Genomic DNA, 14548 nt, shown 5'->3' with positions numbered 1-14548 from the left:
TTTGTTTGTGTCCACACTCTTGGGCCAAGCACCCCACAGTCTTTTTTCTTCTCCCTTTTGCCTCAGTCCCTTCCTTTGCTTCTTCTTTATTTGGTCATTTATTAAAGACTGTACCAGTGAATGAATGAATGAACAGAGTAGATGAATGAACTGAATGAAAAGATGTGAAATGTCTTCCAAGTGGCTCCAAGGAATTGTGGTCATTCTGTTCCATAGGCTAATGATATTATAATGACTGACATCTCGGTACCAATGAGCCTTGTACTTCTGGAAAGAGTTCTTGAGACCACGAGCAGACAAGGCCTGTGCAAATTACTTACTTGCCTTTTAAATAAGACCACTGAAAGCATGAAACAGCCATTGAACACTTAACTTCTCTGCCTGAAGTATGACACATCTTAATCTTTGGTTCTAGTGTGAAGGCTTTTGAAATGTCAGCTCTTTTTCTGTGATCCAAACAGTAGCAAAGTAAGTCGTTAGGTAGCAACCAGCACACTTGATGATAAGGTTAAACGATGCTTTAAGCACAAGAGAAGTAAATGTCAGCAGGGTATTGACTAAGAAAATCAATACTCCAGTGACTCACACACCCCACCTGGATTTAATTTGAGGTCACATTCTGGTCAGGGGAATTAGCAATGGCTCCCGTAGGCACATCTGAAAGGAGCATCTTTGGGGAGTCACGTGTCAACTTTGGCCACACCTAATTCCTCCTCCCAGCTGGACAACAGGTATCTTTTCAGGTAGTAAAGAGAGGCCCCAGGAGGGACTCTTTCTCTTTCTTGCTTCTGGCATCTAATGTGACCTTAGGTTCTTACTGTCTGATTTCTATGGCTCCGACTGTCCCGTTTCCACTTTATAGCCCATAAGCACTAAAACTGAGTCTCATTCTCACAAAACCAACTACTCTGGTATCCTAAGGAGAGCTCTCTTGCAATACATTTTCAAGTATTCCCCCAAATTAAAGTAGCTGTACATTCCTTCACAGTTGTCCTTGGTGGTAGGAAAAGCACAAATGCAAAAATATTATATGCGAAATATATATGAGATAATTATCCACCTTAAGAAGATTTCTCTCTAAAGTTCCAGCAGTGATTTACCATGAGGCCTTTTACTTATAATTGACTTGCAAAATCAATTTGCAGGAATTTACAGAAACTGATAGAAATGCGGGTCTACAAGCATTTTGAGGTTTAGAACCTTAAACACAAGTATTGTCCTCTTTAGAATCTTAGCTTCTAAATTAGTTCATGTTTCCTTGCACTAGGTTTATAAATGGGAAGTGTATTCTTAAAGCTAGCTGCAGGCGTCTTCGCTGGGAATTCTGCCTTCATTAAGGACTAAACACACACAACGACTTTACATTTTGAAAACAAAGCTATCTTTGTGATATGACATTTCATTCTCACTCTCTATTTTTCATTCAAATCCCTTAAAAGCATCAAGATAAAAACACATTTTAATTGCTGGAAAGACTACTCAACATATTCCTCATTATGAAGTAAATTCCAGTGGATGTGAGAATCAGAATGTGGAATTTCTAGATTTTTGTCTTAGTTTAGGAACATTTGTAAGACTTGCTGCAAATGGATTCTGGTTGGAGTTAAATAGTGTAGGCACAGTGAGGGTCTGTGACCAGGGTTCCGTACCCTTGGATAAGAACCAGACTTCACAGTGGGTTGCTTCAGTGTCTGCAGCACATGATTCCTTTCACAAACACTTTATTCATGACTTGAAATAACATGATGGTGTTGGCGTTGGAAAGCATGGAAATTGCACTTGGCCGTCTGTATTCCACAGGCTCTGTGTTCATAAATTCAGCCAACTGTGGATAGAAAAATTTGGGAAAAGCAAAATGTACACTACCTTATTTTTATTATTATTATTATTATTATTCCCTTGACAAAATAGTATAGCAACTCTTTACATGATATTTATATCACATTAGGTATTGTAAGTTACCTGGAGATGATTTGAAGTACATGGAGAATATGCACAGGTTATATTAAAATACTAGACCATTTCATGAAAGGATCTTTGGTGTCCCCAGATTTGGAGATCTATGGGAGTCCCAGAACCAGCCTCTTGGGGACTGAGGGTGACTGTATTTTAGAACGTAGCTACTCTTCATCTTTGTGGCGTGCCATGTTTTGCTTCACTGAGAGGGGGCACCTTGGGAATGCTGGGAAGAGGCGTCCAGTAGGTCTCCAAAGCAGCTCACCAGATCAGGCCTGGTCACTCGGGGCAGGCTCCCCCAGCAGCCAGTAGTGACTGCCACCTCTTGTCATTGGCCTAATGAAGATGTATGCATTGGAGTCTTGGGCTTGTAGTCCAACCGTTGCCAAAAGGACAAAATCACTTAACTGAAATAATTTTAGCTGCACAGCTGAAAGATTAACTTCCTCAATCGATATAATTTTTGCAGGGCCTTGTAGATCCACTAGAAGGAGACTCTTGTGACTTTTTGCCAGAGTGTTTTTCTTAGCGCGTATTAATTTTTTGGTCTCTCTCTTTAGATCCTAGGAGAGGAGTAAGGTCTCTCTGGGCTCATGCTGCTCGGCACTACTTGGTCATACAACACAATGTGAAGAATGTTTTTGTAAACATGTAAATAAACCCATTTGGAACATACCCTAACCTGTCCTTGTTCTAACTTACCTAGATGCAGAGGCAAATGCCGTGTGCGAAATTGTCCACGTGAAATCGGAATCTGAAGGGAGGCCAGAGAGGGTCTTCCATCTGTGCTGCAGGTGAGCCTGAGGGTCAAGGCCACAGTTCTCAGCCTCCGCCTCCACTTCCACCTTAGCCTCTACCTGCGCCTCCCCATCTCCATGTGTATTTTGAGTGTTTTTTTTTTTTTATTTGAGAATTCAACCTTTTACAAATAACAGAATTTGATTTAATTCTAATAAATTTAATAAATTTATTAGAAATTTATTAGAAATAGAGGAAATTTATTAGAATATAGACAATAATCTGGTTAATCTAGTATCTTTCTAAAAGGATACAGGAATTTTTGAATACAGTCAACATTCCAAACAGGGCTTTCTTCCCCTGTTCACCTTATATGAAACAGAAGGAGAGGGTGGTCCTGTGGTGTCATACTTTGGTATCTGTGCACATCGTTTTTACTGCGACATCTCTGAGGTGCAGCAGATGGACAGTCTGCTGGGAGGGGTAAAGATGTGAAGCCACCATGATCAGGATTTGTGGAGGTGTTGAAAATTCTCAGCGTAAGGAGGCTGGCCACTCTTGATCACCTATAGATTTGAGTGGACACTAAACTTACAATGTGGGCTTCTACTTATTTCTTCCTGTTTTTCTTTTTCCTCATCTACCATCTCTATGAGAATTTGAAATCTTCTCTCATATGCAGCCAATTCTGTTTTATGTTTTTCCCCTAGAAATATTAAGATAGTTGGTCCCAACAGACAGTATCCTATTGGCTTTAAATATGATCCACAACTAATTTAATAGTAGGCATTCATTAGTTTCCTCAATAATTATCCAGTACTCTACACAGAGAGTACTGGTATGCTGTGAGTTACTCATAAAAAAAAAATAGAATCATTATAATCATGATTAGTAATGATATTTTATAATGCTGTTGCTAGTATAGTAAGAAGGCGCATTTGCCAAACACAGAGGATGCTAAGCATCTCCATTCATTATTCATTTTGTCATTCAAAGGGGCCAAGATTCTTAGAGGGCTCTTTGCCCAATGGGGTTATAGAAAACAAACTCTGGATTCAACTCAGATGGATTTAGCTTCAACCCCATATTTTGTGTTGCAACATTCCCTCTCTCTCTCTGTTGAGTGACAAGTGTCAATAAATGACAGACCCCAAGAAAGCTGTCAGGAGTAGAAGTGAAAGTTTTTTTTAAACATTCCCTGCGTGTTGTGGTTGCTGTCTTTACCCTCCACCTAGGCTGGTCCATTTGAGATTTTGTTAATAGAGTACCTGGGACTCAGCAAGCCTGTCTCTAGAGGTACCGTGTGTGTTGTTGATACCAGCCCAAACTTACCTGGGTATAAATACCGTGAACTAGCAAAGAAGAACTTGTACCGAGGAGGCACATTTTTTCACGAGAATTAGGACCAGGGACCATGTGGCCGTTCTTAACAACACAGCCTTCATTCTTAACCTGCTGAGATAGATGGTGGACACAGCAGGGACACAAGAAGAAGCTAAGCACATTGGGATATCTGTCTGCAGAGATGTAAGATCCTGGGGCTCAATTTTCCTCAAAAAACGTTTTAGAAAGTAAGACTGCCTTAAGTGCCAAGGGCAGAATTTGACATCTTCCTGGTACAAAATCCCTCTGTCCATTGATCTGTTGGTTAATGGGATTCTCGGCCCCAAATTGGCTGCAGAAGGATGAATCACAAAGCATAAGGGGAGAGGAGTACAGCTCAGACACAGGAATTGGAGCCATGCCCCAGTCTTCACCCTTTGGCCCTTGGGGGTATTTGATTGGCTCCACCTGATACCCACCCCCACCTGTTGCGTTAGGTGCTGTTTCTCTAACCCACGTAATCTTCTTTTCATAGCTCTCCGGAGAGCCGAAAGGATTTCCTGAAGGCTGTGCATTCGATCCTGCGAGATAAGCACAGAAGACAGCTCCTCAAAACCGAGAGCCTTCCCTCATCTCAGCAGTATGTCCCTTTTGGAGGAAAAAGATTATGTGCACTGAAAGGTGCCAGGCCAGCCATGAGCAGGGCAGGTACTGTGGGGATTCAGACCTACAAGATCCCCGTCACTCCCACTCCACTCTAGAAGTCCAGAGAGCTTGACCTCATGTTTTGCAAGAGTTAGGTGTGGCTCTGGGGGGCTTAAGTAGGAGTACCTTTCTTCCCAGGTATGAGGGTCCCTTTCTTTTCCCTCTTCCCGGGGCTCCCTGGGACTCTGCCCTTCATTTGCTCCTTCTCCCTTCCTTCCACCTACCCTCTGCTGCCCCTCCTGTTGGCTGTGAGCTCTCTCTCCTCTGCCAAGCAGCAAACCAGCGCATCCTGCCTCTGGACTGGCTCCTTAGCCTGCTTGCGGGATGAGAGTTGCTGCTTTGCATGACGCTCAGCTTGGTTGAGCAAAAGCAGTGCACCATGTCAGCAGGGTCACAACCCACCATCCTGAGAAGGAGGTGGCTTCGTTACTGGCAGCACAGGATTGCCCATCCTCAGTGAGGATCCTGGTTTGGCAGACCAGACGGCACGGCAGATTTTGACCCTTGCCTTGTGCCTGCCACTTTATTTTTATTCTCAGTGTTACTTAGGGGACATCTGAAGCCACTCCTGGAAAAGAGGAATCTAAGAGACATACAGTTCCAAATAAATATTCCTGCGGGACTTATCCCATCAATCTGGAGCAGTGAGCAAGGAAGATCAATATTACTACCTATAAATGACAGTAGAACATTATCTAGGAAGAAAGGTATTTTCATAGCACTAAGAGGTACTTAATGACATCAGATCTTAACATTTTAATCACAGGCCAGAATTCTGCAGGGATTCCAGTTAAAGAGGCTTCCTTTATGTTTGCCAAAGTGGTTTCTAACCTTTGTCCCAATTCCCTTTCCACTGGTTCTCAGATGGATTGAGAGGCACGGACAGAACGGTGAATGGTTGAAGGGTTTTCGCAGACATAACCTATCTAATTTGACACAGACTATTGCATTCTTTAAGCACCTTAAGTTTAACTAATGTGGGGGGTTAGGGTTATCTTAGATCTATTCTCCAGTCAGTTGAAAACCTAGTGAAGGTAACACCCAACACTTTACAGGGTTCTCCAAGGTATCCTAAGTGTCATGTGTGCATCCACGTCCACAATTTCTCATGGGGTCACCATGTGAAGGCAGTTCATCCATCCTTTGTAGCTCACTGGAGAGAATTTTGACTTGGTATTGTCTCACCTGGTCCTCTTGTTACTGGGGAATGTTTAATTGGGAACATGTTTCCCATTCTCAGGGAACCTACCCATCAGTGGCCAGGATTCAGTTGTTAATCAATGAAACAAAATTCAGAGCTGCATCTGCTTTGAGATCATCAGGTTTGGTCTTTAGGATATGCAGAAATGTTCCTGCAGAGATCTTTTTGGAAAGAAAAGAAAACCAACCTACAACCTAGACCATCATCATCATGAATCCCCAGGGAAAGCCTTGGTGTCACAACCTGCTGGATTTGGCTGATTGAGAGATGTTCCTGCCTCATGGCTCATTTTTGGCTGAAGAAAGTCCTTGTCACTCTGCTTCTGAGGCAGCTATGATTAGAATTTTCATGTTTGATGATTTAAAAAATGGTACCTGAGTGGATTGACCCTCAGCACTAGCTTAGCAATGAACACTGGAAGTACCCAAATCAAAGACTGTCTTCCTAAAAGTCTAGGAGGAACCCACTAATGTTAACTGGGTTATTAAGTATCCTTTTAATTAAGTATCTGTACTCATGCTTCATTCTGCATTATCCTGAATACCCAGGTAGTTTATTTCTACCTCTGTTCTGTTTGATAATATAGTAAAGAAAAATACCCTGCCTCTATACTTAGTTGAAAAGTACTGTACTTCTGCCAGTGACCCATTAAACCATATATATATGCCACTTACTTATGAAAATTTTGAACTTAAAGAGCAATTGAAAGAGTTCATACCAATATTTTTCTATCTTTTCATTATCACTTATCTATCCATCTGTCAGTCATCGACTCATCTTATTTTTGACACATTTCAAAGATATAGGTATTACCACACTTTACCCCTACATATCTTAGCATGCAGGTCATTCACAGATAGTTCCAGTAGCCCAATTTTGAATTGCGATAGTTCTAATGAAATGGTTGGAGAGAGCCTGGGTCTGCTATGGTGGGGTTTTAAGATAAAATTGGACAGGAATTTATGCTTCTTCCCAATGAAGTAGAGTAGGTTTTACCTTTTATTTATTTATTTTTCTTTTCTTTTACCATTTGCCTGGAAATGGTCTTCCCCTCTTTGAGCAAGAGCAGTACCCGTTGAGGTGATGGAGCACTCGCAATGGTGGAGGGCCCACAGGGTCTCAGGCAGGATGACGGAGGCCAGTGTTGGGCTCTGTGGCCTTGTACTTGCTGTGTCTGAAGTCAAGGCAGCATTTTGCAGCAGCTGAGAACAGGCATCATCCTTCTAGTCGCATTAAATCTGTGTGATCACTTTTAGGACTTAGGTTTCTGTAAAGCATCTCTTGATTGCTGTGTAGGCTCTTCCCTGCCCCTGGAAAGCTCATGCTGCATGTCACCTTTTTGTGTCTAATGCAGCAACCAGTTCACTCTCGAGGGAGAAGTGGCAGCATTTCCATGTGAGCCAGTATATGTGAGAGAGAGGAGAGAGTGTTTGCTTGATTGGACGGCATCCTTTGTTGGTTTGTTTTTAGTAGTTCTAACTTCCTAGAAGGCAGTAGGGTAAAAGAATAAATTCAAAGCTGAGTTTTTCTTACTTTCAGTCACTTTATACAGCACTTTCTTGCTCAGCTGCTTGACTGTTTCTTATTCCACTCAGGCATCTTACTTACATCGTGGAAGAATGATTCACAGAATGCAGTGAGGAGGGACCGAAGCTCTCATTTGCTTAGCCTCACAGCTCACATGGGACTTTGAAAGGGGACAGGAGACTAAAGACAGCTCCATATCTCTGAGAGCTGCTTTTATTTATTTTTTTTCATATACTCCTTCAGAAGGATGTGGCAACAGTAATCAGCACATACTCAAAGAAAGTTAAGTTCAGGTTCCCAGAGAGCACCATAGCCTAGAGCAGTGCTTCTGCCTCCCTGGTGCATCATGGTAGGGTCTCCAAAGACAGCATCCCCCATAGCTGTCTAGCCAGGTGACCCCAGGACAACCCCAAGGGATCTTCCCCATTCTGTGCTATAAGACATGAGTGGATTGAGGACATTACTCACTAATCCCAAGATTAGAGTAATAGGGTTCTCTTTCCCCATAACCTACAACCTCTCCCATGTCCTGCCTCTTCCCCTGGGTCAGTTGCTACAACATCCTAAGTCCAGGACCGACTGGTGAAATCTAGACTCCGAACCCCAAAGGCCATCAAGGCACTAAATGCATACCATCTCATTGTTGCGTTCCTTTTCTTTGCTTTCTGGATTTTCATCTCATGGTGAAGCGTGTGGGGTTTATTTTTATATTTTTGTGTGTGTGTGCAGTGTCCGCCCCAAGCAAGTCTCTTGGGAGGAGGAGGCGGCGACTGGCCCGCAACAGGTTTACCATTGATTCTGATGCCGTCTCCGCAAGCAGCCCGGAGAAAGAGTCCCAGCAGCCCCCCGGTGGCGGGGACACTGACCGATGGGTAGAGGAACAGTTTGATCTTGCTCAGTATGAGGAGCAAGATGACATCAAGGAGACAGACATCCTCAGTGACGATGACGAGTTCTGTGAGTCCGTGAAGGGCACCGCAGTGGACAGAGACCTGCAGGAGCGGCTTCAGGCCGTCTCCATCAGTCAGCGAGAAAGAGGCCGGAGAACTCTGGATAGTCACGCGTCCCGCATGACCCAGCTCAGGAAGCAGACCGCCCTGTCGGGCATCAATGGAGGTCTGGAGAGCACCAGTGAGGAGGTCATTTGGGTCAGGCGTGAAGACTTTGCTCCCTCCAGGAAGCTCAACACTGAGATCTGACTGTGTCGTTGCCCCCAGGGGATCTGTGTACATACTCCTCCCACCGCCCCCACTCCGCCCACCCTCCCGTCTCGTCCTGGAGAACGTCCCCTTAGGTCGCACTCTTGCACACACGGTTCTGGCAGCTGACTCGGTTCTGAAGCCATGTAGCCACCCACCTTCATCATTCTTAAACGACATCAGAAAGAATTGTTCAGGGTCCCAGACAAGCTGGAGTCCTGTCCTCTGTATATTACCAAGGGCTTTTATTTATTCTCAATTAATCAGGGCCTGCAGAATCAGAAGAAATGATCTATAGCACTGGAAAGCAAATCACCCCCAGCAGCGAGGACAGATTGAATTAAGGGAGAGCATGCACACACAAAAGCGACACACCCCGTCCTGTCTACAGCCAGTCTCCTAGCTGGGGAAACCACTTCCAAACACACAGTGAAACAAAAACCAAGTATCTGTACAGCTTGCAGGGTTCGCCCGCCCTCCCTCTTCCGTGTCTGAGGGTATCGTGTACTTTAAGAATGTGTGAGGAGAGGGTGGTCTCATTTATGTCTCGATGAGCCTTTTATTTTTTTTTTTTCTTCTGTTTGGACCTATGGCTGGTCTTATTCTATGTGGGTGTTTGGAAGCTCTAGTTTTGCATAGAATTATAAAGATGCCAAACTCTTGTAAAAGAGATCCAAATTTATCACTGGAGAGAAAAAAGAAAATAAAAACTATTTTTTGTATTTTTCCTGTGATGCAGGGGCACAAAGAGATGAGAATTTTACAGTGTTAGGTGTAACTTGGAGTCTAGAAATGAGCATATAATCTTTTGCAGAGAGTGAGGCACGGTGACTTTATATTTATATAAGAAAAGCCAACAAGAAGCTCATGGTAAGGATAAATGTTGCTTTTTTAGGAAGGATTTTTTTTTTTTTAATGTTGGAGTCTATATTTGAAATGGGAGTTTGGCTGGGTGACGAAAGACAGGGAATGGGCTGTGTGTGCATCTGTAGCACATGGCAGGGGAGGGAGCCTCCTTCCTGTGGGGTTGCCATGGTGATCATTGGTTTTTCCCATCAAAACTGCATCTTCATCAGATAATCTGCCCCTTCCCTGACAGTCCATAACCAAACCTCTGAACCAAACAACCTCTTCAGAAACATCTCTTGCATTTAACACGTTCTTCATGCCAACAAAACAGGGTAAACATGCTGATAAATCTCACATTCTAAACAGATATCCAATAGAAGAACAAAAAACAAGTTAGAGCACTTTCAATTATTTTTTTTAAAAAAAAGGTTTATAGCTTTTTTTTTTCTTCTTCTTCTTCCCATTTCACAATGTCCACTTCCTAAGAAGGGTTTAAATAATATGAAAACTTTCTTTTTGGGGAAAAAAATTATCTATTTGGTGTTTGACACATCAGTAGGTACTTTAAAAACCTGAATTTTATAGTAGCTTTAGGAATTATATTTTATAAGAATCAGTTATGACTTTATATTTCCAGACAATAGAGAGTTCAGAACATCTTGCTCTATGCCTCTGCTTGCTTTCCCCCCTCTCCCATCCTATGTCCCTCCCCTCTTGGGTTTCCAGGGCTCTGAGCTTGATCTTTTGAAAGTTTTATTCTATTAAATTTTTGCTATATCTTCTCGTTTTCTTAAAAAGCTTTAGAATGGTTTCTATACCCTTTGTATCACTGCATTGTTCCATGTCATCTCGGGTTCGATTGTGTCTGGATGGAAAACTGAAGCAGAGGCGTCGGATAGTTGAATTTACTGGTCCCCCTGCAGCGCGTCCATGGAAAATACTGGAGAGTCTGGTGCTTGGAGAGGGTGCCATTGTCTCTTGTACATAAGGTCATGATGTGTCGATGTCAAAAGTTCTTATATATTTCTTTTATAAGCTGAAAGAAGGTCTATTTTTATGTTTTTAGGTCTATGAATGGAACGTTGTAAATGCCTGTCAAACAATAAAAATATTGAAAAGTACCAGTGTGGTCCTTTGCCGTTTTGGACGGGAGGAGGGGATACCAACTGGACCAGAGAGAGTCCATGGGGGAAGAATTCCCGGGAATGTCTGTTTTAAAAGTCACTCTTGTGATCCTCAAGGGAAGCTGTTTTGGTAAAGCTTGCAGTTTTCAACAAAACAGAAAAGAAAAGAGAGAGCGATAAAGAGAAAGCTGTAGAGTTGCTTGGCATCTAGATCTAAAATCTTAGAGAATAGGAAATAGCAAAAATACACATCTGTTACCTATTGGAAGCCTGTATAAATTATGGGTTCGTTTGAGCCAACAGGAGGCAGGGAGGCTACTTTTCTGGGAATTCCTGGGTGAATTTCCCAGTTCGAGAAAGCCCAGATCATGCTGATGCTCTGCCTTAGCTCACAGCCCAAGGTTCAAACGCAGCCACCAGCAGATGGGCGGGACCTGCCAAGCTCCAAACAACCCGTTTCTCCCATCTTCTTCCTGATTTCCTCAAGAAGCCTGCCACACTGAAACCCTTTGATGCGTTTCCCTCAGATAAAGGATTGGGGCCTTTTCCCCTTGTTCAGTTCCAGTTCCAGGTGCTCTGCCCTTTTAAATCTATAATTTAATTTTATATCTAATTTCTGTCTATTGTCTTTTATTCCTTACTGATTATTTTCCAACTTTTCATTTTCCCAGTTGATTTATACCTCCAAGCAGGAATCTGCTCTACTGGGGTGCTGGTAACCTGGCATTGGTGACCCATAGTGGGAAACCAGGATTGTCCTTCAATATCTGTGGAGGGAATTGGTTCCAGGACACCTGTGGGTACCCAAATTCGAGGATGCTCCTCATATAAATAGAGTAGTATTTGCACATAACCTGCACAAGTCCTTCTATATACTTTGTATCATCACTAGATTACTTATAATACCTAATACAATGTAAATGCCATGCACATTGTTGTTATGCTATATTGTTTAGAGAATAACGACAAGAAAAAAGTCTGTACAATTTTGGTACTGTTTTTAAAAATATTTTCAGTTTGTGGTTGGTAGAATCATATTTTGTTTTCTCCATCTCCTGCCCTGTCCTGGAGGGAGCAGGTACAGGGTTGCCCGGGGAAGTGCTGGGGGGATGTGCAGAACTCAGGACTGGATGAGGAAATTCATGGGTCATTCCACAGTTTGGCACAAGTGGCCTGCTGCCTGGATCTTTTATAGAATCACCAAAAAATGGTAAATATGGCTTTGGCCAGCTTTCTCTTCCTGTCAGAGTCCCTGGCTTTACTCCTGAATCCCTTATAAACCTTACCCAGTCCAAGGTACCCACCCACACCTGCCCTCCAGGTGAGGAGGTTTGCTCCTTTCTGTCTAAGGTGATCCAGAACAGTCCTCCCTGCTCTGTGGCTCCTTGCTGTTCCCGTGGAGGTCCGTGGACCAATAGCCTTAACCTCCTGGGAGCTTGTTAGAAAAGCAGAAACTGGGCCTCCAGCACAGACATGCAAACCAAATCCACCTTTTAAGAACATCACTGGGTGGTTCATAGAGAGACATTAGTTCCATGACCTCCAGGTGTTTCGATGTTAAACAATGATTTAGAGCCCAACACTTTTTACCTCCATAGGCCTCCATGCCTTCATATACTCATTTTAAGATACAGAAAGATTTCTTTCAGTCCTCTTGGGGACCAACTGAAGCCACTTTAACACTCACTGGATAGAGTCATCCCAACCGTTTGTCCTCTGGTGTTAGTGAGATTTAGCAGCTTGAGCTGCATTCCCAAGTCCTCCTGTGCAGAGGAAGTGCGTGAGCCAAGTCAGGTCCAGAGGAATAATCACAGTGCCTTTTCTCTCCAACAATTTCTTTTTCAGCCACATATCCCACCAGCCTGGCCTTCTCACTGCATCTGTCCTTCCCTGGCTGTCAGGATTTGGGGGTGCTGGAGTAGGGTCCTTGCCTCCAGTCTTGGAATCCATTTGTCTGCAAAGGCTACCATAGCCATGAACAATGTTTCCATGTTCAGGCCTCCCTTGAGTTTGGAGGTGGGCTCTCCAGTGTTTCCTTTTGCCCACTCAGAGCTGTGTGCCCCCTGAGTTCTCTCTGTAATCGGATCCTCAGTCTTGTGTCTGCTTCATGTTCTGTTGCTCACATTCTGGCCTCTTTGGTCTTTCAGACCTCTCCCGCCCCTACCCCCAGCCCATGGATGTGAAAATACAGGAAGAAAAAGAAATACTCAAAGTACTCAGCCACTTACACACAAATTGTATGAGGTCAGAATGGCAGCATCGCTTTCCCCAAAGGCTCCTCTAAAGTGAGACCATGTTTGAAGAAAAGCGAAGGAGCCCAGAAGCTGTTTGATGTATGGTGGGGATACGCCCTGATTAACCCTAGGTCGAAACTACATTGAGTTTACCCCTCCTTCCAGACACCCCAGCTCAGCAGCACAGCACACTGGTGTGACTCCTTGACCCTTGTGATGGTGGAACTGGGAGCCCTGGTCACTGCTGCCGCCTGGCATCTTAAGAGTGTCGCACCACATACAGCTAGAATGTGAAAAGATCAGAATTCAAACCACAGGGTATGGTTTCCACTGTCTGCATATCATCTTCACACAATCTTAAAGTAAAGTAAATCATGAGTGTTTGGGGCTTCTTCAAACACAGGAGGAGCTGTTGATTTGTTACTGTCTTCTGTTAATCAAGCAGTGATAGAAACTCTCCCAAAACATGTCCCTGGGATCACTTTGTTTCCGTTGTTCTCTCTCACTCATGCCCCCGTCTCACCACTCTTGGCCAACAGAATGCATTGCCTATTAAACCTCATTCGTCTGCAGTGGAATTTATTCCGGTCTATCCCATCCTGTCCACAGTATAAAGCAACTTTCATCCCCTAAGTTACATTATTTCAATACGCCAGTATCTACCACCACCCAGCTTTGTGCCTCAGTGTAACGTGATGAGGTAGGTCTTCGTGTCCCTGCTGTTAAGCACTGGACTCATTATTGGTCTGCAATTTCTAGCTTGTGGGTAATGTGTCTTCTGCTGTTGTCTAGTGATTTTGAATTATTCTACAGATACAAGGGATGTAGGATATACATGCACATTCAGCACTGAGCCACTTTTCTTGACTGTCACGTGGGACTTCCTCCGCTACTCTTAAGAACTGTTTGGATTTTGAGTTTGGTGCCTTCATCTGAGATAGTGTCCGGTGTTCTGCTGAGCTCAGCTCTGTGCTCAGGCTCTGCCTGCATCACTGTGTTGCACTGTAGACATTAATGGCTAGTTAATTACAACCCCATCCCTGTCAATCAAGATATTAACATTTTGCTATTGTGTCCTTGACTGGTTTTTTGAATACATGCATGGACGTGTGTGTGTGTGTGTGTGTGTGTGTGTGTGCACGTGTGTCCATATGCATACTCACAAAATTGATTCTATTTTATTAACACATATAGCGTTATTTCATTAGCCTGATTTTTGCCTTCAGGGTTACAAGTGAAGAGCATTTCCCCAGGACATTATAAACAGACTGTGTCCACTCTAAGTCATGGCCACATCCATGTGCGTTTGTTTTTCATATTTTATTTTTTAAACAAATATGGAAGCTTTGATCAGACTAGCACTTTGTAGATGTGTGCAATGTCACGTACAATATTACTAAATAATTCATGTTCAGATGGCTGAGTCTGAAGCATCTCAATTTTGAAATTAAAAAAGAATTAAAATCCATTCCACTGTCTTAGCTAGGATATAAAAAATTTAATAAATTTTTTTTCTGCCTGAATTTAAATCACTCATATAACTTTATACACAAAAAGAAATCTACAGCACAAATATACATAGAATTCCATCAACTGATTTCACTCTTTTCCTCACTAAAACTTATCGAGGGCACATGCAATTTGTCTTGATGAAAATTACATTATCGACTCATTTTTTACTAGAAGCACACT

At 43.0% G+C, this 14548-nt stretch overlaps 1 protein-coding gene across 6 annotated transcripts in view; it reads left to right on the top strand.

Annotated features, from left to right (window-relative positions):
* Nucleotides 1-10619, top strand: part of Tiam1 (TIAM Rac1 associated GEF 1) — a 361212-nt gene extending 350593 nt beyond the window's left edge. For all 6 annotated transcript variants that reach the window (XM_047563443.1, XM_047563441.1, XM_047563439.1 and 3 more), the window contains 3 exons: nt 2663-2750; nt 4553-4725; nt 8180-10619. In XM_047563443.1, the coding sequence (XP_047419399.1) occupies nt 2663-2750; nt 4553-4725; nt 8180-8649 (731 nt within the window). In that variant the 3' untranslated portion in view covers nt 8650-10619. The remainder of the gene's footprint in view (nt 1-2662; nt 2751-4552; nt 4726-8179) is intronic.
* The last annotated feature ends 3929 nt before the right edge of the window (nt 10620-14548 follow it).

This window comes from Sciurus carolinensis, chromosome 9 (genome assembly GCF_902686445.1).
Source record: "Sciurus carolinensis chromosome 9, mSciCar1.2, whole genome shotgun sequence".
Lineage (NCBI taxonomy): Eukaryota > Metazoa > Chordata > Mammalia > Rodentia > Sciuridae > Sciurus > Sciurus carolinensis.
The sequence above is the reverse complement of the archived record's forward strand: the minus strand, read 5'-3'. Positions and strand labels throughout refer to the sequence as shown.